This window comes from Mauremys mutica, chromosome 15, assembly GCF_020497125.1.
Source record: "Mauremys mutica isolate MM-2020 ecotype Southern chromosome 15, ASM2049712v1, whole genome shotgun sequence".
Taxonomy (NCBI): domain Eukaryota; kingdom Metazoa; phylum Chordata; order Testudines; family Geoemydidae; genus Mauremys; species Mauremys mutica.
The window spans coordinates 956,517-984,461 of NC_059086.1; the positions used below are offsets into that span (position 1 = coordinate 956,517).

Genomic DNA, 27,945 nt, shown 5'->3' on the forward strand with positions numbered 1-27,945 from the left:
GGGGGGTCCTGGGGCGCGGATCGGGGCGCGGGGGGGCCCTGGGGCGCGGGGGGGGCCCTGGGGCGCGGATCGGGGCGCGGGGGGGTCCTGGGGCGCGGATCGGGGCGCGGGGGGGGCCCTGGGGCGCGGATCGGGGCGCGGGGGGGGCCCTGGGGCGCGGATCGGGGCGCGGGGGGGGCCCTGGGGCGCGGATCGGGGCGCGGGGGGGACGCGGCTCGGCGCGCGCGGCTCGGGGCTCCCTCCGGCAGGAGACAGGAGCGAAGCGGCGGAGCCGGCTCCTCGCCGCCCGCCAATGGGAGCCCGGCCAGGCCCGGTCTCCGGCCCTCCCTCCCCGCAGCCAATGGCCGGGGGCCGGGGAGGGGCCCCGCAGCGCAGGTGCCTGGAGGGGGCTGCAGCCCTGGGGCGGGGCCGAGCGGGAGACACCCCCTGGACCCTGGGGGACAGACTGGGAGCAGAGAGAGAACCCAGGAGTCCCGGCCCCCACTCCCCTCCCAGAGCCCGGGAGAGAACCCAGGAGTCCCGGCCACCACTCCCCTCCCGGAGCCCGGGAGAGAACCCAGGAGTCCCGGCCCCCACTCCCCTCCCGGAGCCCGGGAGAGAACCCAGGAGTCCCGGCCCCCACTCCCCTCCCGGAGCCCGGGAGAGAACCCAGGAGTCCCGGCCCCCACTCCCCTCCCGGAGCCCGGGAGAGAACCCAGGAGTCCTGGCTCCAGCCCCCCACCCCCCGCCTGTGTTGTTTCTGGGCTGCCATGTGAGGGTTGCTGGGGAGGGAGCGGCGGCGGCGGCGGCGGCGGGGGCAGGAGCTGACCCTGCCGCCTGGGTCCCGCCCCCGGACAGCGCCCCCCCCCCCCGCCAGTGGTCAGGGGGGGAAGGCGAAGGGCTGGGGACAGCCAGAGGGACGGACACTAACCACGTGGGGATTTCCTGTCCTATCCTGATGGTGCTGATGCGTGCCTCAGTTTCCCTCTGCCCGTGGCCTAGCTACTCAGCGGGTGCAAAGGGGCTAAAGCCGCCCTGGGGGTGGCACAGAGATGGGAGGGGCTGCGACGGGCGGGTTCTGAACCCAGCCGGGTCAGTGGAGGGTCCAGAAAGAGAACGGAGCCTCCCGGCCTGACCGCTGACCCTGGAGGCCAGGGCTGGAGGATGGGGCCGCAAGGCGCCCGGTGGGGAGCGGGGACAGACAGAGGGACACCCAGCCAGACCCCCTGGCGGGGCAGACCGGGGCTCCCTGCACCCCCGCCCCATCCAGCAGCATTTCCACCAGCCAGGCACTGAAGTCCATCAATATTTCATTGTGATTGTTTCACACCCTCCTTACATATAAAACCACCCAATTACTGCAGGATCGGTACAAAAGCTGCCCCCCCCCCCGCAGGAGGACAAAGACCCCCCCCAGCAGGAGGACAAAGACCCCCCCCCCTTGTTTGGCACAATTCCCTCGCCGGAGCAAACACCGGGCACGGAAGAACCGGGGCTGGGGGGAGAGACGTCTGGAACTCTTCCCAGCTCAGGCTGTGGTGTTTGGGGGGGTCGAGAGCTGCCCCCCCCGGGCAGGGGCCTCGGGGACTCTCCTGGCTGGCCGGGCGGGTGAGGGGCTCGCCCTGCAGATCCGCTCCATGCCCCCCTTGCCGGCTGCGGCTGGAAAGGGCACCAGACTCCGCCAGGAGCATTCGCCCAGGAGCGGTGCCGGCCCGGGAAGCGGGGAGCGATTCTCCTGCCTGTTCGTCCCCCGGGCTCTGCACACCGGGGGGGGGGGCAGGGATGCCCCCCCAGCGCTCGGAGAGGAAGGCCGGGGCCTGCCGGGGGCTGCAGAGTCCTGCCGAGCCAGGCAGCTGCCTGACACCCCCTAAAGCACTGGGATGGGAAGAGCCCCCGTCGCCCCTTGGGGCAGTGGCAGCTGGGCCCCCGTGTGGCAGCTGGGGGTTAAGGCTGGAGGCGCCGGGCAACCCCCTCTGATGAGCCAGGAAAGCCGAGAGCCCCTCAAAACAGAGACTCTCAACAACCCAGGGGACTGGAAGGGGGCTCAGGGCCTGTCCCCTCTAGCGGGCGCCGGCTCCCACCCGGCCCCAGGGCGGGGACTGGCTGGCTCAGGGGGGTGGGAATGGGGCTGGGGCCTGTCCCCTCTGGGGGCACCGGCTCCGATCTGGCCCCAGGGCGGGGCCTGGCTGGCTCAGGGGGGTGGGAATGGGGCAGGGGCCTGTCCCCTCTAGCGGGCGCCGGCTCCCATCCGGCCCCAGGGCAGGGCCTGGCTGGCTCAGGGGGTGGGAATGGGGCAGGGGCCTGTCCCCTCTAGCGGGCACCGGCTCCGATCTGGCCCCAGGGCAGGGCCTGGTTGGCTCAGGGGGTGGGAATGGGGCAGGGGCCTGTCCCCTCTAGGGGGCGCTGGCTCCCACCCGGCCCCAGGGCAGGGTCTGGCTGGCTCAGGGGGGCGGGGAATGGGGCAGGGGCCTGTCCCCCCCTAGGGGTCGCCGGCTCCCATCCGGCCCCAGGGCAGGGTCTGGCTGGCTCAGGCGGGCGGGAATGGGGCAGGGGCCTGTCCCCCCTAGGGGTCGCCGGCTCCCATCCGGCCCCAGGGCAGGGCCTGGCTGGGTCAGGGGGGCGGGGAATGGGGCAGGGGCCTGTCCCCTCTGGGGGGCGCTGGCTCCCACCCGGCCCCAGGGCAGGGTCTGGCTGGCTCAGGGGGGCGGGGAATGGGGCAGGGGCCTGTCCCCCCCTAGGGGTCGCCGGCTCCCATCCGGCCCCAGGGCAGGGTCTGGCTGGCTCAGGCGGGCGGGAATGGGGCAGGGGCCTGTCCCCCCTAGGGGTCGCCGGCTCCTATCCGGCCCCACAAGCTGTTCAAGAGGCTGCACTTCTCAGCCATGGGCCTGGCTTTTGCTCAGGGTCCCAGGGCTGAAATCGGGGGTGTCTCTGCTCGCCGGCGGCCCCCCAGCCTGGTGCAGACTCAGCTGCCGGGGTCGCCCTGTGGCTCTGGGGTGGCCTGGACAGGGGTTGGGAATGGGGAGGGCCCAGCACTTGCCCCAGAGCCCGCGATCGGGCCCCGAGAGCGCCAGGCCGGGCTGGGCTCCGCCGGCTCAGAATCGCCTGTTTGGAGCAGACCCTGTCCCTGGCATCTCCGCCAGGGCAAACGCCCCCCGGGCCCCCCATGCCCCTCCCAGCCCCATGTCCGGCGCCCCCCAGCTCAGAGCCCCACACGCCTCCCCCACCCGCAGCACAGTCCCTGCCCCGGCTTTCGCTCCCAGTGTCTCCTCTCGCAGGTCCCCTGGATCCAGGCTTTGGGGGCCGGGCAGCAGGCGCAGTGTGGGCCCCCCCCAGTGCCCCCTCGCTGTTCTGGGGGGCAGCCCCTTGTGTTTGTTGCTGTCTGGGGGTGGCGGGTCGCTGGGTGCTTGGCAGGGGCAGATCTCCGCGTGTCCAGGGGCAGGGTCCAGGGCACACACAGGGAAGGGGGGAGAGGGTCTCATTGCCCCACGGGCACCTGCCAGGCCCCATCAGGCTCCCGGCACGGCCCTGGTGCGGGTGTCACTGGCTGGCGGGACCCCGGCGCGGCCCTGGCACGGGTGTCGCTGGCTGGCGGGTCCCCAGCACGGCCCTGGCGTGGGTGTCACTGGCTGGCGGGTCCCTGGCACGGGTGTCGCTGGCTGGCACGGCCCTGGTGCGGGTGTCGCTGGCTGGCACGGCCCTGGCGCGGGTGTCACTGGCTGGTGGGTCCCTGGTGTGGGTGTCGCTGGCTGGCTCGGCCCTGGCGCGGGTGTCGCTGGCTGGTGGGTCCCTGGCACGGGTGTCGCTGGCTGGTGGGACCCCGGCGCGGCCCTGGCGCGGGTGTCGCTGGCTGGCGGGTCCCTGGCGCGGGTGTCGCTGGCTGGTGGGACCCCGGCGCGGCCCTGGTGCGGGTGTCGCTGGCTGGCACGGCCCTGGCGCGGGTGTCGCTGGCTGGTGGGACCCCGGCGCGGCCCTGGCACAGGTGCTGCTGGTTGGCGGGTCCCTGGCACAGCCCTGGCGTGGGTGTCGCTGGCTGGTGGGTCCCTGGCACGGCCCTGGCACGGGTGCTGCTGGTTGGCGGGTCCCTGGCACAGCCCTGGCGCGGGTGTCGCTGGCTGGTGGGACCCCGGCGCGGCCCTGGCACGGGTGCTGCTGGTTGGCGGGTCCCTGGCACAGCCCTGGCGTGGGTGTCGCTGGCTGGTGGGTCCCTGGCGCGGGTGTCGCTGGCTGGGGGGCCCCCGGCGCGGCCCTGGCACGGGTGCTGCTGGTTGGCGGGTCCCTGGCACAGCCCTGGCGCGGGTGTCACTGGCTGGCGGGTCCCTGGCGCAGCCCTGGCGTGGGTGTCACTGGCTGGCGGGTCCCCGGCACGGCCCTGGCGTGGGTGTCACTGGCTGGCGGGTCCCTGGCGCGGGTGTCACTGGCTGGCAGGTCCCTGGCGCAGCCCTGGCGTGGGTGTCACTGGCTGGCGGGTCCCCGGCACGGCCCTGGCGCGGGTGTCACTGGCTGGCGGGTCCCTGGCGCAGCCCTGGCGTGGGTGTCACTGGCTGGCAGGTCCCTGGCGCAGCCCTGGCGTGGGTGTCACTGGCTGGTGGGTCCCCGGCACGGCCCTGGCGCGGGTGTCACTGGCTGGCGGGTCCCTGGTGCAGCCCTGGCGTGGGTGTCACTGGCTGGCGGGTCCCTGGTGCAGCCCTGGCGTGGGTGTCAGTGGCTGGCGGGTCCCTGGCGCAGGTGTTGCTGGCTGGCGGGTCCCTGGCACGGCCCTGGCGCGGCCCTGGCTGGCACTAGACGGTCGTGTAGATGTAGACGAAGATGATGACCAGCAGGTTGAGCACGGTCCCCACTATGCCCAGCACGGCCAGGACTCGCTCCTCACGGTCCTCCTGGGACTCCTGGCCTGGTCCCGGGCCCAGCCCCCTGCTGCCAGCGCCCCCGGGCACCATCTTCACATCAAGCTTCTCCACCCGCAGCTTCAGGTCCACCTGCTGGGGGGGCAGGGCAGGGTGAGGCGCGGGGCTCCCCGATTCCTCCCTCCCTCCCCTCCCTCATTCCTCAACGGCAGGGGCAGAGCCCCCCCCCACCGTCCCCGTCCAGCCCCCGCACCAGGGAAGGGTCCGTTCCTGCTGCGGCGCAGGCGCCCAGAGCCCCCATCCCCACCCAGCACCAGGCAGGAACGGACGTGACACCCCCACCACGTGGGCCCCTCCATCGCCCCCCAGGCGGGGGGTGGGGGCGGGAACACGGATCCGAAGGGTTTGCTCAGCCTGAGACAAATGAACAAACGGCTGGGCTCCCCCACCCCCGCTACCGTCAGCAGCCCCCAGTGACATGAGCACTACGTCAGCAGGGAGAGTGGGGCTCCCCCCAGCCCTGCCCCCCAGCTCTGCCGGTGCCCCCCACTCCCAACCCGCAGCCCCCTGATCTCACCCCCCCAGCTCTGCCGGTGCCCCCCACTCCCGACCCGCAGCCCCCTGATCTCACCCCCCCCAGCTCTACCGATGCCCCCCACTCCTGACCCGCAGCCCCCGATCCCCTGGCCCTGCTGGTGCCCCCCCCGACCCGCAGCCCGCTAGCCCAGCCCTGGGTTCCACCCCAGCCCTGCCAGTGCCCCTCACTCCCGACCCGCAGCCCCCTGCTCTGGGATCCCCCCAGCTCTGCCGGTGCCCCCCACTCCCGACCCGCAGCCCCCTGATCTCACCCCCCCCAGCTCTACCAGTGCCCCCCACTCCCGACCCGCAGCCCCCTGATCTCACCCCCCCAGCTCTGCCGGTGCCCCCCACTCCCGACCCGCAGCCCCCTGATCTCACCCCCCCCAGCTCTACCAGTGCCCCCCACTCCCGACCCGCAGCCCCCTGATCTCACCCCCCCAGCTCTGCCGGTGCCCCCCACTCCCGACCCACAGCCCCCGATCTCACTCCCCCAGCCCTGCCAGTGCCCCTCACTCCCGACCCACAGCCCCGTGATCCCACCCACCCTCACTCTGACCCACAGCCCCGTGATCCCACCCACCCTCACTCCTGACCCGCAGCCCCCTGATCCCACCCCCCCAGCTCTACCGGTGCCCCCCACTCCCAACCCGCAGCCCCCAATATCACCCCCCCAGCTCTACCGGTGCCCCTCACTCCCGACCCGCAGCCTCCTGCTCCCCCCTCCCGACCCGCAGCCCCTGCTAGCCCAGCCCTGGGTTCCACCCCCAGCCCTGCCAGTGCCCCTCACTCCCGACCCACAGCCCCGTGATCCCACCCACCCTCACTCCCGACCCGCAGCCCCTGCTCCCCCGGCCCTGGGGTCCCACAGTTCTACTAACACATTTTTCACATGAGGGGGGACCCCCCAGGAAACCTCATCCCCAGCCAGTCCTGGTATGATGGGGGACAGGATGGGTTCGGGGGCTCCCCGGGTCTGGGCTCTCAAGGAGGCCATGGGAGGAGGGGCTTGAATCCCACAAGGGGGGAGGGGTAGGATCCCCGGGGGGCAGAGCCACAGACGGAGCCCCCCCAGCTGATATTAATGAGGTGCGGAAGGCACCAGGGAGGCACAAGAGCCTGACCCCCCCCTCCCCTGGGGAGCCCAACTGCGGTGCCGCATGGCCCAGAGGGGAGCCGGGGGGAGGGGGGCAGCTCCTGGGGGAGGTGATGGGGGTTATTCAGGGTCCCATTTTACCGACAGAGACACTGAGGCCCAGAGAGAGGAGAGGTCAGGCGAGAACCCAGGAGTCCGGGTTCCCCAAGCCAGGGACAGAACCCAGGAGTCCGGCCCCCCCCCCCCCCCCCGTTAACAATAACCGGGCGAGGGGTGCAGTGGGACCCGCTGTCTCCGGGGCTGGCGGGGAGCTGGGGGGGCTCTACGCGCCGGGGGGTCCCCCCGGACGCCTGGGTTCGCGGCCCCATCCCCCGCCCCCGCCGGGGGCACCTACCACGCACTGCATCGGGAGCAGCCGGCGCGTCACGGCTCCTTCCGGGCCGGCTGGGGCGGGCTGGGGAGACGGGGCCGCGCGTTACGGGGGGGCGGCTCGAAGCCCCCCCCGATGGGCTCCAGCCGCGGGAGGGCGAGAGCGGGCCTGGGCCGCGGCCGAACCCCGCGCGTGAGTGTGCAACGACGAGCATCTGGGGGGCGAACGTGCGAGGGACGCGAGTGTGTCGGGCCGCCCGCTGGGGGGGGCGGCAGCGGGGGGGCTGGGATGAATGCGCAACGGGGCTATGGGTGAGTGTGCAAGGGGAGGGTGGAGATGAGCGTGCAAGGGGCTGTGAGTGTGCAAGGGGAGGGTGGAGATGAGCGTGCAAGGGGCTGTGAGCGTGCAAGGGGAGGGTGGAGATGAGCGTGCAAGGGGAGGGTGGAGATGAGCGTGCAAGGGGCTGAGCGTGCAAGGGGAGGGTGGAGATGAGTGTGCAAGGGGCTGTGAGTGTGCAAGGGGGCTCCGGGGCTCGCTCCAGCCGGTACCCGAGGCCACGGGGAGGGGCGGGCTCCGGCCCCATTTCCCCGCCCGCCGCCTGGAAGCGCCTAGAACCGCCCCGCGCAGCCCGGCCCGGGGATGCTCCAGGCGAACCCGGGGGCTCCCCCCGCCCCATCTGCAGCTGCCCGAGCTGGTTGCTAAGCAACTGCCTCCGGGAGCAACACCCTGCATCGCAACCAGGTTCCAGCGATGGCGCGGGGGGGGCCATGGAGGGGGGGCACCGACTGATCGCGCGCGGGGGGGGGGCCCAGGAGGTGGGGGCATCATTTCCCATCCCGCGGGGGGGGGCTGGCACACAGACCGCAGAGTCCCCCCTGCTGAGGACCCAGGCGTCCAGTCCCCCAGGGATGCAGATGCAGAAGCTGCCCCCCCCCGCCCCCGCCTGGGCAAGTGGCCCGGGGCTCCCAGCAGAGGGGGGGGGGGGCTGAGGGGCTGGGAAGGGAGCGGAGTGAGGAGGCGCCTTGTGGAAATGGAGTGGGGCTAGTGGTTGGGGGGGAGCCAGGACTCCTGGGTTCTCTCCCTGGCTCCAGGAGGGGAGTGGGGGCTGGTGGTTAGAGTGGGGGGGGGGGCTGGGAGCCAGGACTCCTGGGTTCTATCTGGGCTCCGGGAGGGGAGTGGGGGCTGGTGGGTCAGAGTAGGGGGGCTGGGAGCCCGGACGCCTGGGTTCTATCTGGGCTCCGGGAGCGGAGTGGGGGCAGGTGGGTCAGAGTAGGGGGGCTGGGAGCCCGGATGCCTGGGTTCTATCTGGGCTCCGGGAGGGGAGTGGGGGCTGGTGGGTCAGAGTAGGGGGGCTGGGAGCCCGGACGCCTGGGTTCTATCTGGGCTCCGGGAGGGCAGTGGGGGCTGGTGGGTCAGAGTAGGGGGGCTGGGAGCCCGGACGCCTGGGTTCTCTCCCTGGCTCCGGGAGGGGAGTGGGGGCTGGTGGGTCAGAGTAGGGGGGCTGGGAGCCCAGACGCCTGGGTTTTCTCCCTGGCTCTGCTGCTACCTCAAATGTGACCATGCCCAAGTTCCTGACCCTCTCTGCCACTGGGCATCAGCTGCCTCCTTCCCCAGGCATAGCAGCTCCCCGCGCGCTTGGGTGGGAATCCTGGCTCACCAACCGCACGGGCCGGGGCCCAGGTGTTCTGGGCTGTGTGGGGAGCTGGGCACCCAGAGCTGGGAGTGGGGGGGAGGGCACAACCCGGAGCCCTGTCTCCTGCAGTCAGACTGACCCGAGTGGGTGAAGCAGTGAGATGAGCCTCCCCGTGCCAAGCGCCGGGGCAAAGCCACCGGCCCCCGGCTCTCCTTGCTGGCGCCCAGCCCGACGGGGCCCTGATCTCGGCCGGGGTCTGGGGGGCGCCCGGCCCAATGGGGCCCTGATCTCTGCCAGGCTCGGGGCAGCGCCCGGCGAGATCCTAACCCTCCAGGTGCCGTACAGCAGGGGTCCGTAGCATTAGTTCTGTTTTACAAATGGGGAAACAGAAGTACAAAGTGGGGGCAGGGATTCGCCCAGTCCTGCGGGGCGTCTGTCACAGCGATAGGGACGGAACCCAGGAGTCCTGGCTCCTGAAGCTGCCCCAGGGCCGGTTACAGAACCCTGCGCAGGCTCCGCTCCAGCTGACTCACAGGCTGTTCTATAAACAAGCGGGAAGGTCCGGGGGGGGGGGGGGGGTTCCCTTTCCTGGGCAGCCCCAGCCCCTGCTGCCAGCCTGGGGCTGGGCCAGCTGCCACAACCTCCCCTTCACCAGGGGGTGTCCAGCAAGGCCCCCCAGCAGCACCAGGCCCTGGGACAGAGGAGCTGGGGGGCCCTGTGGGCACTGGGGACAGGCGCTGCCCCCACGGGCCAAAGCGGGTGTTCGGGGGGTAGGGAGGAGGGTTCAAGGGCCGAGCACAGGGCAAGTTCACTGGACTTTAAATCGGGCACGTAAGTGTAACGAGTGTCTGTGCACAGGGCGTGTGTGTCCCTGTCCCTGTGCACGGGCGTGTCTCCCTGTGTGTGTGTGCACGGGGCATGTCTCCCCAGGTGTGCGCGCACAGGGTATGTGTGTCCCCGTTCCTGTGCACGGGGTGCGTGTCTCCCTGTGTGCGCGCACAGGGTATGTGTGTCCCCCTGTTCCCGTGCACAGGGCGTGTGTGTCCCTGTCCCTGTGCACGGGCGTGTCTCCCTGTGTGTGTGTGCACGGGGCGTGTGTCTCCCCAGGTGTGCGTGCACAGGGTATGTGTGTCCCCCTGTTCCCGTGCACGGGGCGTGTATCTCCCCGTGTGCGCGCACAGGGTATGTGTGTCCCCCTGTTCCCGTGCACAGGGCGTGTGTGTCCCTGTCCCTGTGCACGGGCGTGTCTCCCTGTGTGTGTGTGCACGGGGCGTGTGCCTCCCCAGGTGTGCGCGCACAGGGTATGTGTGTCCCCGTTCCTGTGCACGGGGTGCGTGTCTCCCTGTGTGCGCGCACAGGGTATGTGTGTCCCCCTGTTCCCGTGCACGGGGCGTGTATCTCCCCATGTGCGCGCACAGGGTATGTGTGTTCCCCTGTTCCCGTGCACGGGGCGTGTGTCTCCCCGTGTGCACGCACAGGGTATGTGTGTCCCCCTGTGCACAGGGTGCGTGTCTCCCTGTGTGCGTGCACAGGGTATGTGTGTGTCCCCCTGTTCCTGTGCACGGGGTGTCTGTTCCTGTGTCATACCCAGGGCATGTGTAGGTCCATTCCTGTGCACGGAGTGTGTGTGTGTCAGTGTCCGTGCATGGGGCCTGTCTGTGGGTCTGTCTCCATGTCCGTGCCCGGGGTGTGTGTGTGTCCGTTTCTGTGCACGGAGTGTGTGTGTGTGTCAGTGTCCGTGCGTGGGGCCTGTCTGTGGGTCTGTCTCCATGTCCGTGCTCGGGGCGTGTGTGTGTCCCTGTTTCTGTGCATGGGGCGTGTCCCTGTGTCCGTGCTCGTGCAGTGTATGTGTCCCTGTTTCGGTGCACGGGGCGTGCTTGTGTCCCACTCTGACATCCCCGCTCCGTTTCCCTGCACTCTGACCAATCCCAGGCTGCGGGCAGGCGGGATTAGCCACGAGGCCAGGGGTCCGTCAGCGCAGGGCTCAGTCACGTGCCGCTGGCACAGCCGCTGGGGAGCCCTGGGCGCATGTGTGGGGCTGTGTACCATGCTCCCAGCACCCCCCATACCCAGCCAGGCACTGCCTCCTCCCAGCAGTCCAGGCTGCAGCATGCCAGGGTGACCTGGGGGCCAGGAGCCCCGGGGAGGGGGGCCAGCTGGGCTGCTGGGGGGAACCTCCTGCCTGCCCTTCCGGCAGAGGGGACCGTGGACCAGGGCCCCCCCCCCGCTGCTGCTCTCCCAGGTGCAGGCAAGACTGTTCGGCAGCCCAGGGGTCCTGAGGCTGCTCCGGGCAGCCAGCCCCCAGCCCAGGAGTTTGCACAGGACCGAGGACCCCAGAGGGCTGAGTGGGGCTCAGGCCTTGGGGGGCCTCGGGAGGCCCCTCCCCTGCTCAGCCACTCACCCCCCCCCGGCTTTCCGCCACAGCTCCCACAGGGCCGGCTCCTCTCCCCGCACGGCCCGGACCTGGCTGTGGGGCCAGTAATGGCCAGGGCCCACCCAGGCGTGCCAGGGAGCTGGGTCTGCCCCACGCCGGCTGCCGAGCGACAGGCCTGCAGCCCAGCCAAGCCCTCCGCTGCCAGGAGAGGGGGCGAGTTCGGAACCCAGCACCACTGATGTCGCGCGGGGGGCCGGCCCCCCAGCCACACACACACACACACACACGCAGGCAGAGCGTGGGGAACGCGGGTGTATTTGCCTTGGAAGCCGCACCTGGGCCCCACCCCCGGCACAGCGCCCCCTTATTTCTGCCAATAGGCTTTGGCTTGCTGTAGGGTGGGAGGAGCCACCAGGCTTAGGCCCCGCCCACCAGCGGGGACCTTTTCCCACCTGCAGTAGGATTTCCCCTCCTGGGCCAGCGAGCCCAGCGAGGGGGCGGAGGTAGCCCCCGGGAGGAGGGACGCCAGCCAATCCATCGCTCTGTGAGCGGAGCGTGATCCTGCCTCGGGCAGGGTGCCCGGCCCGGCCCAGCAGGGCAGCCCCAGCAGGACACGGCTGCAGAGGGCCCCTGGCCCCTGGCTTGCGGCAGGTCCCGGGGTGGCCGAGTCCGGGGCATCGGCCGGCCGGCCGAGCTGCGCAGAGCCTGAGTCGGGCAGCGGGCGTAAGGCCTCTGTGGTGAGTCAGTCACGGCCAGGCCGGATCCGCGGATGCTAAAACGAGGTCTCGTTGAGCTGGGCTTTGGGCGCTGCCAGCGGGACGATAGGCAGGGCCTCGCTGGCTGCCGAGGGGGGGGAGGAGGAGGAGCCGGACCCCGGCAGGGCGGGGGGCAGGGTCCTGACAGAGGGGGTGGGGCTGGCTCCGGGGGGCCTGCGGGCTGGCATGCCGGGGGCACGTAGCAGGACCCTGCCCTTGGCTCCAAGGCGCCCCCCGTCAGGCTCCCCGGCTGGGCCAGGCCACCTGCCCTCGAGCCCGGAGGAGCGGGCCAGCTCGTGGCAGCGCTCGACGAAGCTGCCCCCCCCACGCAGCCCGTGGGGAGCCCGGGGGTCGCCGTCCGGCCCCTCTGCTGGCCGCCGGGGGCAGGGCTCCGGCGCGGGGCCCTCGCCGCGGTTCAGGGAGCTCTGGCTGGCCGTCAGCACCGGGAAGGGGCCCTCACGGGGTCTGGGCACCAGCAGGCTTCCGCGGGCAGAGCTCAGCAGGAGCCCAGGGCTGGCAGCCCCCTTGGCGGGTCTGTCTCGGGCACCGTCGCTGCCCTGGGACTGGAGGCTGTCGGGAGAGGAGAGGGGCCGGGTGTCAGGCAGCCAGGCGGGCAGGGCTCACGCAGAACCAAGCGGGCTCCAGCTCCGGCCTGGCGCTGACTTGAGTGCCCGGCTGGGAAGCACCAACGCGTGGGGTCTGGTATAAGCAGGCGCTCTGCCTGCAGGAGCCCGGCCCGCAGCCCGGGGCACCCCGGGGCACCCGCCCCCCGTACCTGGTGCTGGAGGCCTGGGGCGTGCCGGGGTGAGCGCAGGAGCAGGCTGGGCTCATGTCCGGAGTGCGCGTCAGGGCCAGGTCGCACTGCTCCAGCTGCTGCAGCAGCTCCTCCTCCGTCAGGCCCCCCACCTCTGAAAGAGGGGGCAGAGCACGGGTCAGGCCGGCCACGCGCCTGGGGGGACAGAGTGTCCCAGAAGGGAGCGCTGGGGGTAGCACCCCACACTGCCAGGACAGGGGCCATGGGGGATGGGAGGGGTCGGTCCCTGGGTTCCCATGGTGACAGGTGGGATCAGCAGGGTCAGGCGCTGGGTGCCACGGTGACGGGAGTCACTGGGTTCCCATGGGGGATGGGAGGGGTCAGTCCCTGGGTTCCCATGGTGACAGGTGGGATCAGCAGGGTCAGGCGCTGGGTGCCACGGTGACGGGAGAGGGGGGTCACTGGGTTCCCCTGGCGACGGGAGGGGGTCGGTCACTGGGTTCCCCCGGCGACGGGAGGGGGTCGGTCCCTGGGTTCCCATGGTGACGGGAGGGGGTCGGTCCCTGGGTTCCCATGGTGACGGGAGGGGTCAGTGGGGTCGGGCACTGGGTCCCCTGGCAATGGGGTACCTGGCGGCTTGCCCAGCATCTCCATGGCGGTGGTGAGGTCCCACATCTGGAGGCTGCCGTTGGCGTGGCCCGTGAAGAGGTAGCGGCGCGGCCGGGAGCCGATGCGGCTGGAGCCTTCGCACTCGTGCACCGTGAAGGAGGTGATGGCCGTGCTGTCCACGGAGCGCACCTCGCAGATCCTGGGGCAGGGGGCAGAGCGGGAGCTGGGGACCAGGACACCTGGGTTCCACCCCCCGGCTCAGCCACAGGCCTCCGGTGCCCGTCTCCCCCTTTGTACAGCCGGGAGAACAGCAAGGCCCCGTCGCCCCCATCCCTCGGGGCCCCTGCACCACGGAGCCTCCCCCGCCAGATGCCGCGCCAGCAAAGGGGGGCACCCGCGAGTCATGTGACCCCACCCCACCACTGGCCGGGCCGTGTGGCCCTTGACCCAGGCTCGGGGGCCCCCAGGCACCTCTTGCCGGTGGAGGAGAGACGCACGAAGACCTGGCTGGCGTCCGGAACCACCTTCTGGATGAAAACCTGCTGGTCGTCCCGCTCCCCGAAGGGCCCTGCCGAGAGCCGCCAGTCAGTGTCCCTGGCCTCTGCTCTGGGGGCAGGGACACGCCCGCCTCTCCTGGCCCCCAGCGCCACCACCCCGTTCCCGAGCACCGTCACTGTCACCATGCCCCCCAGCGCCATCGCCTGCCGCCCAGCGCCACCACCCTGTTCCCGAGCACCGTCACTGTCACCATGCCCCCCAGCACCATCGCCTGCCGCCCAGCGCCACCACCCCGTTCCCGAGCACCATCACTGTCACCATGCCCCCCAGCGCCATCGTCTGCCCCCCAGTGCCACCACCCCGTTCCCGAGCACCGTCACTGTCACCATGCCCCCCAGCACCATCGCCTGCCGCCCAGCGCCACCACCCCGTTCCCGAGCACCGTCACTGTCACCATGCCCCCCAGCGCCACCACCCCGTTCCCGAGCACCGTCACCGTCACCATGCCCCCCAGCACCATCGCCTGCCGCCCAGCGCCACCACCCTGTTCCCGAGCACCATCACTGTCACCATGCCCCCCAGCGCCATCGTCTGCCCCCCAGCGCCACCACCCCGTTCCCGAGCACCGTCACTGTCACCATGCCCCCCAGCGCCATCGTCTGCCGCCCAGCGCCACCACCCCGTTCCCGAGCACCGTCACCGTCACCATGCCCCCCAGCACCATCGCCTGCCGCCCAGCGCCACCACCCCGTTCCCGAGCACCGTCACCGTCACCATGCCCCCCAGCACCATCGCCTGCCGCCCAGCGCCACCACCCCGTTCCCGAGCACCGTCACTGTCACCATGCCCCCCAGCGCCATCGTCTGCCGCCCAGCGCCACCAGCCCGTTCCCGAGCACCGTCACCGTCACCATGCCCCCCAGCGCCATCGCCTGCCGCCCAGCGCCACCACCCCGTTCCCGAGCACCGTCACCATGCCCCCTGCCCCAGCGCCATCGCCTGCCCCCCAGCGCCACCACCCCGTTCCCGAGCACCGTCACTGTCACCACGCCCCCTGCCCCCCAGCGCCATCGCCTGCCCCCCAGCGCCACCACCCCGTTCCCGAGCACCGTCACCCACCGATGTCGGTGCCGGCGCTGCAGCCTGCGTGCCCATCGAGGTCCTCCAGGGACAGGATCTTGAAGGAGGCCAGCGGGGTGGAGCCCGGCTGCGTGGAGATCATGCCGCGGAAGCGCGTCACCGTCCAGGTGCGGACGTGGTTGTTATCGGCACAGACTGGAGGCCGGGGGATGGATTCATTTCACCAAAGGCTCCCTGCACCCCACTGCCTAAGGGGCTCCCTGCCCCCCGCCATGAACAGGACAACAGCTGGAACTAGGCCCCGTGCCCCTCCCTCCCGACCCGCAGCCCCTGCTAGCCCAGTCCTGGGTCCCCCTCCCTCCCCCCAGCCCAGCCGGTGCCCCTCACTCCCGACCCGCAGCCCCTGCTACCCCAGTCCTGGGTCCCCCTCCCTCCCCCCAGCCCAGCCGGTGCCCCTCACTCCCGACCCGCAGCCCCTGCTACCCCCTCCCTCCCCCCAGCCCAGCCGGTGCCCCTCACTCCCGACCCGCAGCCCCTGCTACCCCCTCCCTCCCCCCAGCCCAGCCGGTGCCCCTCACTCCCGACCCGCAGCCCCTGCTACCCCCTCCCTCCCCCCAGCCCAGCCGGTGCCCCTCACTCCCGACCCGCAGCCCCTGCTACCCCAGCCCTGGGTCCCCCCAGCCCAGCCGGTGCCCCTCACTCCCGACCCGCAGCCCCTGCTAGCCCAGCCCTGGGTCCCCCCAGCCCAGCCGGTGCCCCTCACTCCCGACCCGCAGCCCCCCCGTTGCCCGGCCGGACAGCAGCACCCACCCGAGATGAGGTGCTTCTCGGACAGCATGATCCTGGTGACGGGGCTGCGGTGGACGGTGAAGGTCTGGAAGAGCTGGGGCCCCGAGCCCACGGTCTCCGGGTGCTGCACGATCACCCGCACCGTCCCCGAGCTGGTCCCGTAGGCGATCTCGATCCAGTTCCCGCTGTCGCCTGCGGGGCCCCAGGTCAGCCGGGCAGAGCTCCCCCCCCCCCCGGGTCACGGCCCAGCCCCTGAGCCACAGGTCAGTGGGGGGCAATGGGGAGGGGACTTGCAACATCCAATGCACCATAGGAACCACAGCCAGGGGGCTGGGAGCCAGGACTCCTGGGTTCTCTCCCCGGCTCTGGGAGGGGAGTGGGGACTAGTGGTTGGGGGGGGGCTGGGTGCCAGGACTCCTGGGTTCTCCCCGGCTCTGGGAGGGGAGTGGGGTCTACTGGTTAGAGCAGGCAGGGCTGGGAGCCAGGACTCCTGGGTTCTCTCCTGGCTCTGGAAGAGGAGTGGGATCTAGTGGTTAGAGCAGGCAGGGCTGGGAGCCAGGACTCCTGGGTTCTCTCCCCGGCTCTGGGAGGGGAGTGGGGACTAGTGGTTGGGGGGGGCTGTGTGCCAGGACTCCTGGGTTCTCTCCCCTGCTCAGGGAGGGGAGTGGGGACTAGTGGTTGGGGGGGGCTGGGTGCCAGGACTCCTGGGTTCTCCCCGGCTCTGGGAGGGGAGTGGGGACTAGTGGTTGGGGGGGGCTGGGTGCCAGGACTCCTGGGTTCTCTCCCCTGCTCAGGGAGGGGAGTGGGGACTAGTGGTTGGGGGGGGGGCTGGGTACCAGGACTCCTGGGTTCTCCCCGGCTCTGGGAGGGGAGTGGGGTCTACTGGTTAGAGCAGGCAGGGCTGGGAGCCAGGACTCCTGGGTTCTCTCCCCGGCTCTGGGAGGGAAGGGGAGTGTAGTGGTTAGAGTGGGGAGGTCAGGGAGCCAGGACTCCTGGGTTCCGTCACTGAGTCCCTGGATGTCTGGGGACAGTCCTTTTCCTTCTGGCGCATGGGGCTGACCCCTGGGTTCTGGGGCAGGGGGGGGCAGGCCTCTTACTTGTCTTGGGGGTGAGGTAGACGCTGAGGGCGGTGACGGCGTCCTCCGAGGGGTCGCGGTACAGCTCCGTCACCAGCAGGTCGTTGTCCTTCATGCGCAGGGGGAACTTCTGCACATCTGGGGGGGGACACGGACGTCAGCGCAGCCCCAGCCCCTGCCGCCCCCTGCCCCCGGCAGCCCGGCGGGGCCAGAGCTAGCCCCAGGCTACCCGCAGGGCCCACCCCCAGCCTGGGGCCCTGCCCCTAGGCGGCAGCAGGGCTGGGTGAGGCCAGCGCCGGGGGGGGGGGGCGAAAGAGGCTCGGCCCCCATCACCACGCAGCCTAGTGGTTAGTGCACCGGGCTGGGACGCAGGAGACCGGGGATCAGTTCCCTCCCGCTGGCACTGCGTCTGCCTGACCCCCAGGCCCCCGCGGGGCCCCCGTGCGGCTGGCAGAGCCGGGCCCTGGGGCCGGTGGGCGAGCGGCTGCCCCTGCCCCCCACGGCTGCGCCGGCCCCGCCCCACCCCGCTCACCCACGTAGTAGATGGAGCCGTTGTGGCAGCCGAGCAGCAGGAAGGTGCCGGCCGCGTCGTAGCTGCTGATGGGAACCACGTCCTGGATCTGCCGGGGCCGAGAGGGAACCTGCTCAGGGCGGGGCCCGGCCCAGCCATGTCCCCCCACGGCCCCCCCCAGCCACGTCCCCCAACTCCCTGCCCAGCCACATCCCCCCCAGCTCCCCGCCCAGCCACGTCCCCTCGTGGCCCATCCCCAGCTCCCCGCCCCACGTGTCCCCCCCCCAACTCCCTGCCCAGGCACATCCCCCCAGCTCCCCGGCCAGCCACGTCCCCCCGTGGCCCATCCCCAGCTCCCCGGCCAGCCACGTCCCCCCGTGGCCCATGCCCAGCTCCCTGCCCCACGTGTCCCCCCCCCCAACTCCCTGCCCAGGCACATCCCCCCAGCTCCCCGGCCAGCCACGTCCCCCCGTGGCCCATCCCCAGCTCCCCGGCCAGCCACGTCCCCCCGTAGCCCATCCCGCTCACCCCACGTCACCCACCAGCTCCCCGCCCCACCCATCCGCAGCTCCCCACGACCCTCCCGCTCACCCCACATCCCCCCTACAGCTCCCCACCCGGCCGTGCCCCCCACAACACCCCCCACCCCCCCACAGCTCCTCGCCTCACGCCCCCCCGGGGCTCCCCACCCAGGCGCCCCCTCACCTGCCAGTGCTTGGTGACCGCGTTCCAGACGCCGATCTTGCCCGTGTGGCTGGTGGCGATGAGCTGGCTGCCCACGAAGAAAAGCGCCTCGACCGGGACGCCCAGGTGGAACACGCCTGGCCGGGGAGAAGAGCCGTGAGGGGGCTGGGCCTGCGGGACAGCGCCCCGGGGCCCCCCCTCGCCGAGCTCCCCCCAGCCCCCCCCAGGAGCTCCTGCCCCCTCACCGATCTCGCTGCCGTTGCCGTCGGCCGGCAGGGCCCAGAGGATGATCTCGCTGCAGGACGCCACGGCCACCATCTTGTCCTGCTCGCCCAGCGACCCGCCCAGCACCTTGGCATTCAGGGCCACCCGCTCGATCAGCCAGTCCAGCCGCGGGCTGCAGAACACCTGCTGCCAGCCCGACGTCTCCTTCATCCTGGGGCAGAGCAGGCGTCAGAGCGGGGCTCCCCCCGGCAGGCAGGGCTGGGCCCAGCAGTGTGGGGGTGGGGGGCTCCCCCCGGCAGGCAGGGCTGGGCCCAGCAGGGCGGGGGTGGGGTGGGGTGGGGTGGGGGGCTCCCCCCGGCAGGCAGGGCCCAGCAGTGCGGGGGGGGGGGGGGGCTCCCCCCGGCAGGCAGGGCTGGGCCCAGCAGTGGGGGGGGGGGCTCCCCCCGGCAGGCAGGGCTGGCCCCAGCAGGGTGGGGGTGGGGGTGGGGTGGGGGGCTCCCCCCGGCAGGAAGGGCTGGGCCCAGCAGGGTGGGGGTGGGGTGGGGGTGGGGGGCTCCCCCCGGCAGGCAGGGCTGGCCCCAGCAGGGCGGGGTGGGGTGGGGGGCTCCCCCCGGCAGGCAGGGCTGGCCCCAGCAGGGCGGGGGTGGGGTGGGGGGCTCCCCCCGGCAGGCAGGGCTGGGCCCAGCAGGGCAGGGGTGGGGTGGGGGGCTCCCCCCAGCAGGCAGGGCTGGCCCCAGCAGGGCGGGGGCGGGGTGGGGGGCTCCCCCCGGCAGGCAGGGCTGGGCCCAGCAGGGCGGGGGTGGGGTGGGGTGGGGGGCTCCCCCCGGCAGGCAGGGCTGGGCCCAGCGGGGTGGGGTGGGGTGGGGGGCTCCCCCCGGCAGGCAGGGCTGGCCCCAGCAGTGCGGGGTGGGGTGGGGGGCTCCCCCCGGCAGGCAGGGCTGGCCCCAGCAGGGTGGGGGTGGGGTGGGGGGCTCCCCCCGGCAGGCAGGGCTGGCCCCAGCAGGGTGGGGGTGGGGTGGGGGGCTCCCCCCAGCAGGCAGGGCTGGCCCCAGCAGGGTGGGGGTGGGGTGGGGTGGGGGGCTCCCCCCGGCAGGCAGGGCTGGCCCCAGCAGGGCGGGGGTGGGGTGGGGTGGGGGGCTCCCCCCGGCAGGCAGGGCTGGCCCCAGCAGTGCGGGGTGGGGGGAGCTCGGGGGCAGGAGGCAGGAGACCTGTGCTCTTACCTGTAGCAAACGAGGAACTGGGCGTAGGCCACGGCGATCCAGTTGTGGTGCCCACAGACGATTCGGACCATGCCAGGGTCACTGGCCGGCCCTGGGGCGGGAGAGCAGAGAGCAGCACAAACGAGGAACTGAGTACGGCTCAGACGCGCACAGCAAATCAATGAGCGAACCCAGGCGTCCGCCCCCCACCCCGCTCTAACCCACCAGCCCCCACTGCCCTCCCAGAGCCAGGGAGAGCCCAGGAGTCCTGGCTCCCAGCCCCACCTCCCCAGCTGTAACCACTAGCCCCCCACTGCCCTCCCAGAGCCAGGGAGAACCCAGGAGTCCTGGCTCCTAGCCCCACCTCCCCAGCTGTAACCACTAGCCCCCCACTGCCCTCCCAGAGCCAGGGAGAACCCAGGAGTCCTGGCTCCTAGCCCCACCTCCCCAGCTGTAACCACCAGCCCCCACTGCCCTCCCAGAGCCAGGGAGAACCCAGGAGTCCTGGCTCCCAGCCCCACCTCCCCAGCTGTAACCACTAGCCCCCTCTGCCCTCCCAGAGCCGGGAGAGCCCAGGAGTCCTGGCCCCCGCCCCCAGAGCAGGCAGCCGGAGAATGACAAGCTCCCCAGACCCGGCCCCCGCCCCGAGGCCCCCGCATACCTGCCCCGAGGCCCCGCTCCTCCAGCAGGCGCCCCAGCAGCCCGGCCTGGCCCAGGGTGGGGGGCAGGGTGTTGCTGCGGCGAACCGGGGCCCTCTCGGCGGCGCTGTGCAGCCGGGCGGCCACCTGCGGCCCAGCCACGCTGTGCCGGTTACGCCGCTTGGCGGGGAACACTGCGGGGGGGCAATGGCACCGTGAGAGCCGAGCCGAGCCGAGCCACCCCTCCCCCGCCCGGGCCGGCTTTCGGAGCTGCGGGGCCCGGCCAGGGGTGACGTGGGGCGCGTGCTCAGCGGGCGGGCGGGCGGCGCTCTGCTCTGAGCGTTCGGCCGCACTTCGGCGGGGCCGGCACTCGCTCCCCCAGTGCCGGCCCAGACCCGCAGAGCGCGAAGGACCCGCCGCCAAAGTGCCGGCGAAGGCCCAAAGCGCCGCCAGGTGAGTCAAAATTAAAATGGCGCCTCTAGCCAGGGAAGGGCCTGTCACCGGGCGCGGGGCCGATTCGGGGGAATTGGTGGAATCGGCCTAAAGCCGGCCTTGGTCTCCGCCCACACCCAGCCCCTCCCCCGCCCAGGGCGTCTCCGCCCACACCCAGCCCCTCCCCCGCCCAGGGCATCTCCGCCCACACCCAGCCCCTCCCCCGCCCAGGGCATCTCCGCCCACACCCAGCCCCTCCCCCATCCAGCTCCTCTCCGCCCACACCCAGCCCCTCCCCCGCCCGGGGCATCTCCGCCCACATCCAGCCCCTCCCCGGCCCAGGGCGTCTCCGCCCACACCCAGCCCCTCCCCCGCCCAGAGCATCTCCGCCCCCACCCAGCCCCTCCCCCACCCAGCGCATCTCCGCCCCTGCCCTCCCCATGGCAGCCAGCCCCCCACCTCTGTCACCCGGCCCGGGGCGCAGCACCCACCTGGCGGGGGCAAGTAGCCGTTGAAGAGGACGCTCCCGCAGGCCGAGCGGTCCAGCTCCTCGCGCAGCTGCAGGCGACGCACTGGGCAGGAGAGGGCTGGGGGTGAGCGGCAGAACCCCCCGGACATGTGCCCCCCCCAGCCCTGGAGCAGGGAGCCCCTCCCCCCCCACCGTACCCGCAGGCTGATCCCATTCCCACACCTGTGCCGTGACCCCATGCCCCCTGTGGGGTACCCAGCGGGGTGATCCCTTCCCCTCCCCCCCGTGCCGTGCCCAGCGGGGTGATCCCTCCCCCCCACGCTCTGACCCCTTCCCCCCCACGCTATGATCCCTCCCCCCCCCGTGCCGTACCCAGCGGGGTGATCCCTTCCCCTCCCCCCCGTGCCGTGCCCAGCGGGGTGACCCCCCCCCGTGCCGTACCCAGCGGGGTGACACCCCCCCCCCCGTGCCGTACCCAGCGGGGTGATCCCATAGAACTCCGCTTCATGCAGCAGCAGGGAGATGTTGACGCCCCTGGAAAGACAGAGCGACACAAATGGTCTGGACAGTGGCCGGGATCGGAGCAGCACAAGGCGATGCCAGACCTGCCTGGGCTCGGGGCGTGGCCCCCCGGATGTGTGGGAGCCCCCCACTGCCCCAGGGGCACAGGCCATGCCCCACCGCGCCAGGCGCAGCACAGACTCAGGACGCTGCCAGCAGACCCCCCTTCCCATTTCCCGGGCCACCGCTGAGGAGGGGGAGCCAGGAACGCCCCCGTGCTCGTGGAGATCCCTGGCACAGGGGGTCAGACGCATTCCCTGCCCTACCTGGGATCCAGCTCCTTGGTTCGCAGGAAGTTGAGAATAGGTGCAAAGACGGTGGGGTCTCGGTCGATGAAGATCTGGGGGGGCAGAGAGTGGGTCAGGGCAGACAGCCCTCCTGTCGGGAGCAGCACACGCAGTGCCCCACGAGCCGGACTCCGCGCGTCTCAGCCCACGGCCCTGGGAGCCCAGCAGGGCCCAGGCTCGCCCGAGGCAGTGCCACACGGGCAGGCGCCAGGGGGCGCTGTGGGGCAGGGAGCAGGGCGGGGGGCTCAGCAGGGGGCGCTCTCCCCTGGAAGGCAGGGCAGGCCCCAGGGTGGCACTAGGGGGCGCTGTGGGGCAGGACGGGGGGCTCAGCAGGGGGCGCTCTCCCCTGGCGGGCAGGGCTGGCCACAGGGCAGCACTAGGGGGTGCTGTGGGGCAGGACGGGGGGCTCAGTGGGGGGCTCTCCCCTGGCGGGCAGGGCTGGCCGCAGGGCAGCACTAGGGGGCGCTGTGGGGCAGGACTGGGGGGCTCAGTGGGGGGCTCTCCCCTGGTGGGCAGGGCTGGCTGCAGGGCAGCACTAGGGGGCGCTGTGGGGCAGGGCGGGGCACTCTCCCCTGGCAGGCAGGACTGGCCCCAGGGCAGCACTAGGGGGCGCTGTGGGGCAGGACGGGGGGCTCAGCGGGGGGTGCTCTCCCCTGGCGGGCAGGGCTGGCCGCAGGGCAGCACTAGGGGGCGCTGTGGGGCAGGACGGGGGGCTCAGTGGGGGGCTCTCCCCTGGCGGGCAGGGCTGGCCGCAGGGCGGTGCTAGGGGGCACTGTGGGGCAGGATGGGGGGCTCTCCCCTGGCGGGCAGGGCTGGCTGCAGGGCAGCACTAGGGGGCACTGTGGGGCAGGACGGGGGGCTCAGTGGGGCGCTCTCCCCTGGCGGGCAGGGCTGGCCACAGGGCAGCACTAGGGGGCGCTGTGGGGCAGGACGGGGGGCTCAGTGGGGGGCTCTCCCCTGGCGGGCAGGGCTGGCCGCAGGGCGGTGCTAGGGGGCACTGTGGGGCAGGATGGGGGGCTCTCCCCTGGCGGGCAGGGCTGGCTGCAGGGCAGCACTAGGTAGCACTGTGGGGCAGGACGGGGGGCTCAGTGGGGCGCTCTCCCCTGGCGGGCAGGGCTGGCCACAGGGCAGCAGTAGGGGGCGCTGTGGGGCAGGACGGGGGGCTCAGTGGGGCGCTCTCCCCTGGCGGGCAGGGCTGGCCACAGGGCAGCACTAGGGGGCGCTGTGGGGCAGGACGGGGGGCTCAGCAGGGGGCGCTCTCCCCTGGCGGGCAGGGCTGGCTGCAGGGCAGCACTAGGGGGCACTGTGGGGCAGGACGGGGGGCTCAGTGGGGGGCTCTCCCCTGGCGGGCAGGGCTGGCCGCAGGGCAGCACTAGGGGGCGCTGTGGGGCAGGACGGGGGGGCTCAGTGGGGGGCTCTCCCCTGGCGGGCAGGGCTGGACGCAGGGCGGTGCTAGGGGGCACTGTGGGGCAGGATGGGGGGCTCAGTGGGGGGCTCTCCCCTGGCGGGCAGGGCTGGCCGCAGGGCGGTGCTAGGGGGCACTGTGGGGCAGGATGGGGGGCTCTCCCCTGGCGGGCAGGGCTGGCTGCAGGGCAGCACTAGGGGGCACTGTGGGGCAGGACGGGGGGCTCAGTGGGGCGCTCTCCCCTGGCGGGCAGGGCTGGCCACAGGGCAGCACTAGGGGGCGCTGTGGGGCAGGACGGGGGGCTCAGGGGGGGGCTCTCCCCTGGCGGGCAGGGCTGGCCGCAGGGCGGTGCTAGGGGGCACTGTGGGGCAGGATGGGGGGGTCTCCCCTGGCGGGCAGGGCTGGCTGCAGGGCAGCACTAGGTAGCACTGTGGGGCAGGACGGGGGGCTCAGTGGGGCGCTCTCCCCTGGCGGGCAGGGCTGGCCACAGGGCAGCAGTAGGGGGCGCTGTGGGGCAGGACGGGGGGCTCAGGGGGGCGCTCTCCCCTGGCGGGCAGGGCTGGCCCCAGGGCAGCACTAGGGGGCGCTGTGGGGCAGGACGGGGGGCTCAGCAGGGGGCGCTCTCCCCTGGCGGGCAGGGCTGGCTGCAGGGCAGCACTAGGGGGCACTGTGGGGCAGGACGGGGGGCTCAGTGGGGCGCTCTCCCCTGGCGGGCAGGGCTGGCCCCAGGGCAGCACTAGGGGGCGCTGTGGGGCAGGACGGGGGGGAACAGTGGGGGGCAAACCCCTGGCGGGCAGGGCTGGCCGCAGGGCGGTGCTAGGGGGCACTGTGGGGCAGGATGGGGGGCTCTCCCCTGGCGGGCAGGGCTGGCTGCAGGGCAGCACTAGGGGGCGCTGTGGGGCAGGACGCGGGCGCAGTGGGGCGCTCTCCCCTGGCGGGCAGGGCTGGCCACAGGGCAGCAGTAGGGGGCGCTGTGGGGCAGGACGGGGGGCTCAGTGGGGGGCTCTCCCCTGGCGGGCAGGGCTGGCCGCAGGGCGGTGCTAGGGGGCACTGTGGGGCAGGATGGGGGGCTCTCCCCTGGCGGGCAGGGCTGGCTGCAGGGCAGCACTAGGTAGCACTGTGGGGCAGGACGGGGGGCTCAGTGGGGCGCTCTCCCCTGGCGGGCAGGGCTGGCCACAGGGCAGCAGTAGGGGGCGCTGTGGGGCAGGACGGGGGGCTCAGTGGGGCGCTCTCCCCTGGCGGGCAGGGCTGGCCACAGGGCAGCACTAGGGGGCGCTGTGGGGCAGGACGGGGGGCTCAGCAGGGGGCGCTCTCCCCTGGCGGGCAGGGCTGGCTGCAGGGCAGCACTAGGGGGCACTGTTGGGCAGGACGGGGGGCTCAGTGGGGGGCTCTCCCCTGGCGGGCAGGGCTGGCCACAGGGCAGCACTAGGGGGCGCTGTGGGGCAGGACGGGGGGCTCAGCAGGGGGCGCTCTCCCCTGGCGGGCAGGGCTGGCCACAGGGCAGCACTAGGGGGCGCTGTGGGGCAGGGCGGGGCACTCTCCCCTGGCGGGCAGGACTGGCCACAGGGCAGCACTAGGGGGCGCTGTGGGGCAGGACGGGGGGCTCAGTGGGGGGCTCTCCCCTGGCGGGCAGGACTGGCCACAGGGCAGCACTAGGGGGCGCTGTGGGGCAGGACGGGGGGCTCAGCAGGGGGCGCTCTCCCCTGGCGGGCAGGGCTGGCCACAGGGCAGCACTAGGGGGCGCTGTGGGGCAGGACGGGGGGCTCAGTGGGGGGCTCTCCCCGGGCGGGCAGGGCTGGCTGCAGGGCAGCACTAGGGGGCGCTGTGGGGCAGGACGGGGGGCTCTCCCCTGGCGGGCAGGGCTGGCCGCAGGGCGGTGCTAGGGGGCACTGTGGGGCAGGATGGGGGGCTCTCCCCTGGCGGGCAGGGCTGGCTGCAGGGCAGCACTAGGTAGCACTGTGGGGCAGGACGGGGGGCTCAGTGGGGCGCTCTCCCCTGGCGGGCAGGGCTGGCCACAGGGCAGCAGTAGGGGGCGCTGTGGGGCAGGACGGGGGGCTCAGTGGGGCGCTCTCCCCTGGCGGGCAGGGCTGGCCACAGGGCAGCACTAGGGGGCGCTGTGGGGCAGGACGGGGGGCTCAGCAGGGGGCGCTCTCCCCTGGCGGGCAGGGCTGGCCACAGGGCAGCACTAGGGGGCGCTGTGGGGCAGGGCGGGGCACTCTCCCCTGGCGGGCAGGACTGGCCACAGGGCAGCACTAGGGGGCGCTGTGGGGCAGGACGGGGGGCTCAGCAGGGGGCGCTCTCCCCTGGCGGGCAGGGCTGGCCACAGGGCAGCACTAGGGGGCGCTGTGGGGCAGGACGGGGGGCTCAGTGGGGGGCTCTCCCCTGGCGGGCAGGACTGGCCACAGGGCAGCACTAGGGGGCGCTGTGGGGCAGGACGGGGGGCTCAGCAGGGGGCGCTCTCCCCTGGCGGGCAGGGCTGGCCACAGGGCAGCAGTAGGGGGCGCTGTGGGGCAGGACGGGGGGCTCAGTGGGGCGCTCTCCCCTGGCGGGCAGGGCTGGCCACAGGGCAGCACTAGGGGGCGCTGTGGGGCAGGACGGGGGGCTCAGCAGGGGGCGCTCTCCCCTGGCGGGCAGGGCTGGCCACAGGGCAGCACTAGGGGGCGCTGTGGGGCAGGACGGGGGGCTCAGTGGGGGGCTCTCCCCTGGCGGGCAGGGCTCCCGCGACCCGCAGCCCAGCCCCCCACGCGGCAGCCACGGGGGTAACTCACCGCTCCCGTTTCATCCTTCAGGGTGGAGATCCGGCCACTCAGGAGGCTGGAATTTAAACGGAGACAGAGGTGACTGCTGCTCCCCTCAGCACCTCTGAGCCCCCCTCTGCATCGGGCCCCCGCGGGCTGGGGGTCACGCAGGCCCCGCCCCAGCAGAAAGGCAATTACAGAAGCCCAGCGACTCACTCAATAGCCTCAGGGCTGAGACGCTGCGTCACCTGCTCCGCTTTGGCCAGAGAACAGGAGCGGCCAGACCGGGTCAGACCAAGGGTCCACCTAGCCCAGCGTCCTGTCTGCCGACAGTGGCCAGTGCCAGGTGCCCCAGAGGGAGTGGACAGAGCAGGGGATCAGCCAGTGACCCAGCCCCTCGCCCCTTCCCCGCTTCTGGCAGACAGAGGCCAGGGGCCCCATCCCTGCCCAGCCTGGCTAGTAGCCACTGCTGGGCCTGTCCTCCAGGAGCCGTTCTCTCCTTTGTGAACCCAGTTAGACTCATCTCCTGGCCGGGGGTCCACAGGCCGACTGGGCGCTGGGTGTAGAAAACCCGCTATTGGTCTGTGTTAAACCTGCTGCCTGTGAATTGCATCCTGGTCTGGTTCGTGTGTTCGGAGAAGGAGTCAATGACACTTGTTCACTGTCTCCACTCTCATGATTTTATCCCTTTCCCAGCTGACCAGCCCCCGTCTGACAGATCTCGCCTGGCCCAGCAGCCGTTCCAAACCCCCCAGCATTTTTGTGGCCCTTCTCTGCCCTTTCCCAAGCGCAGCAGGTGTTTTCCGAGCCGGGCGCCCAGCTCTGCACGCAGCGGTCGAGGTGGGGGCGCACCGTGCACTTCTATAGGGACAATATGATAGAAGAAATCTGAGACTTTCTCCCTTTCCAAAGGGAGCGTTTTCGGACTCCCTGATCTCTCCAGCGGTAACAGCTAACCCAGGCCCCAGGGTTGTGTGTGCAGGGGGCTGGTGCTGAGGTTGTATCGGTTCAGAGCAGACGAGGGGCCCCCCTGCAGGAACCCTGCGCCAGGCTAGCCCGGCGGTGCCAGGGGTGGGGCACAGGACCCAACTCAGTCCCAGGGGAACCGACAGGCGAGTTCCCAGGAGTCCTGCCCAGCCCTGCCAACCAGCCAGGCGCCAGATCGCAGCTGCCTGGCCCTGGGGGCCGTTGGCTCGGCCACACCAGCGGCAGGGCTGCCAGGAACCCGGCCCCAGCTGGGCGGAGGGGCATGGGGCAGGGGCTTCGTGCCAAACCCAGAGCAAGGGAAGCCCAGGCCGCGACGGGCCGGCTGCCCCCAAGCCGCTGCCCAGGCCGGGGCCTTTCGCTCCCCCGCGCGGTGACGAGCAGCCGGGCCGGGCGTCTCTGCCCGTCACCTTGAAAAGAAGGAATCCGAGATCCAGGTCAGGGTCTGCCGGGACGTGCTGAACCTGCAACGGCAAAGGGCGGCGTGAGCCAGCGGCCGGGCGCAGCGACCCGGCAGAGACCCGGCGCAGCGGGGCCCGGGGGGGGGGGGCGGGGGGGGCGGGGCCCGGCGGGATTCCGGGGGGCGGGGCTGGGCAGTGTCGGGGGGGCTCCCAGGGGGGGCTGGTGCCCAGAGCGGGGGGGGGCGGGGGGGCAGGGCCCGGCGGGATTCCGGGGGGCGGGGCTGGGCAGTGTCGGGGGGGCTCCCAGGGGGGGCTGGTGCCCAGAGCGGGGCCCGGCGGGATTCCGGGGGGGGGGCGGATGGGCGACCTCGGGGGGGGTCCCGGGGATCTCGGAGGGGGCGGGGCGGGCAGTCCGGGGGGCCCCTCCCCCACTCGCCTTTTGCCCCCCACGTTGAGCTGGATCAACTCCGCGCCCGGCCGCGCGCTCCCGCCTTGAGCCGCCATATCCGGGCCCGCGCCCCGCTTCCCCCGCCGGGGACACGCCCACCCCGCGCGCTGATTGGCCCCGCCTCTCCCCAGGCCCGCCCACCCCGCGCGCTGATTGGCCCCCGTTTCTCCCCAGGCCCGCCCACCCCGGGCGCTGATTGGGCCCCGCCTCGTCCCAAGCCCGCCCACAGCCCGCGAGCCCCGCCCCGTCCCACCCCTTAAAGGGGCGCTGTGGGGCAGGGCGGGGGACCGGCCCTCCTGACCCCTGACCCCATCCTGCCTCCCCCACCGCCGTGTCCCCTGACCCGGCCCTGCCCCTCCCCTCGCCGGGCGCTGGGACGTCCTGCCCCCTCCCCCCCCCGTGCCCAGGCTCCGCCCCTTGGGAATTTGCTCCTGGTTTCGAGTCCGGCCCCGGCCCCTGGGCCCCCCCGGGCCTGCGAGACGGAGACCTCGGCCCCCCCCCCGCGGCCCCTGGGCCCCCCCGGGCCTGCGA

At 72.9% G+C, this 27,945-nt stretch overlaps 1 protein-coding gene across 1 annotated transcript; it reads right to left on the reverse strand.

Moving 5' to 3' along the window:
* Positions 1 to 10,919: 10,919 nt before the first annotated feature.
* On the reverse strand, positions 10,920 to 27,489 carry SHKBP1 (SH3KBP1 binding protein 1). The gene is made up of 18 exons (XM_044989022.1): positions 27,403 to 27,489; positions 26,976 to 27,029; positions 25,612 to 25,657; positions 21,418 to 21,491; positions 21,066 to 21,124; positions 20,613 to 20,693; positions 19,713 to 19,883; positions 19,073 to 19,163; positions 17,873 to 18,063; positions 17,649 to 17,764; positions 16,965 to 17,052; positions 16,454 to 16,570; positions 15,378 to 15,548; positions 14,607 to 14,762; positions 13,462 to 13,558; positions 13,011 to 13,189; positions 12,403 to 12,535; positions 10,920 to 12,197 (listed from the first exon to the last, which is right to left on the reverse strand). Exons 1-18 carry the CDS (start codon positions 27,468 to 27,470, stop codon positions 11,645 to 11,647), a joined length of 2,445 nt encoding a protein of 814 aa, XP_044844957.1. The 5' UTR covers positions 27,471 to 27,489; the 3' UTR covers positions 10,920 to 11,644.
* Between the last annotated feature and the right edge of the window lie 456 nt (positions 27,490 to 27,945).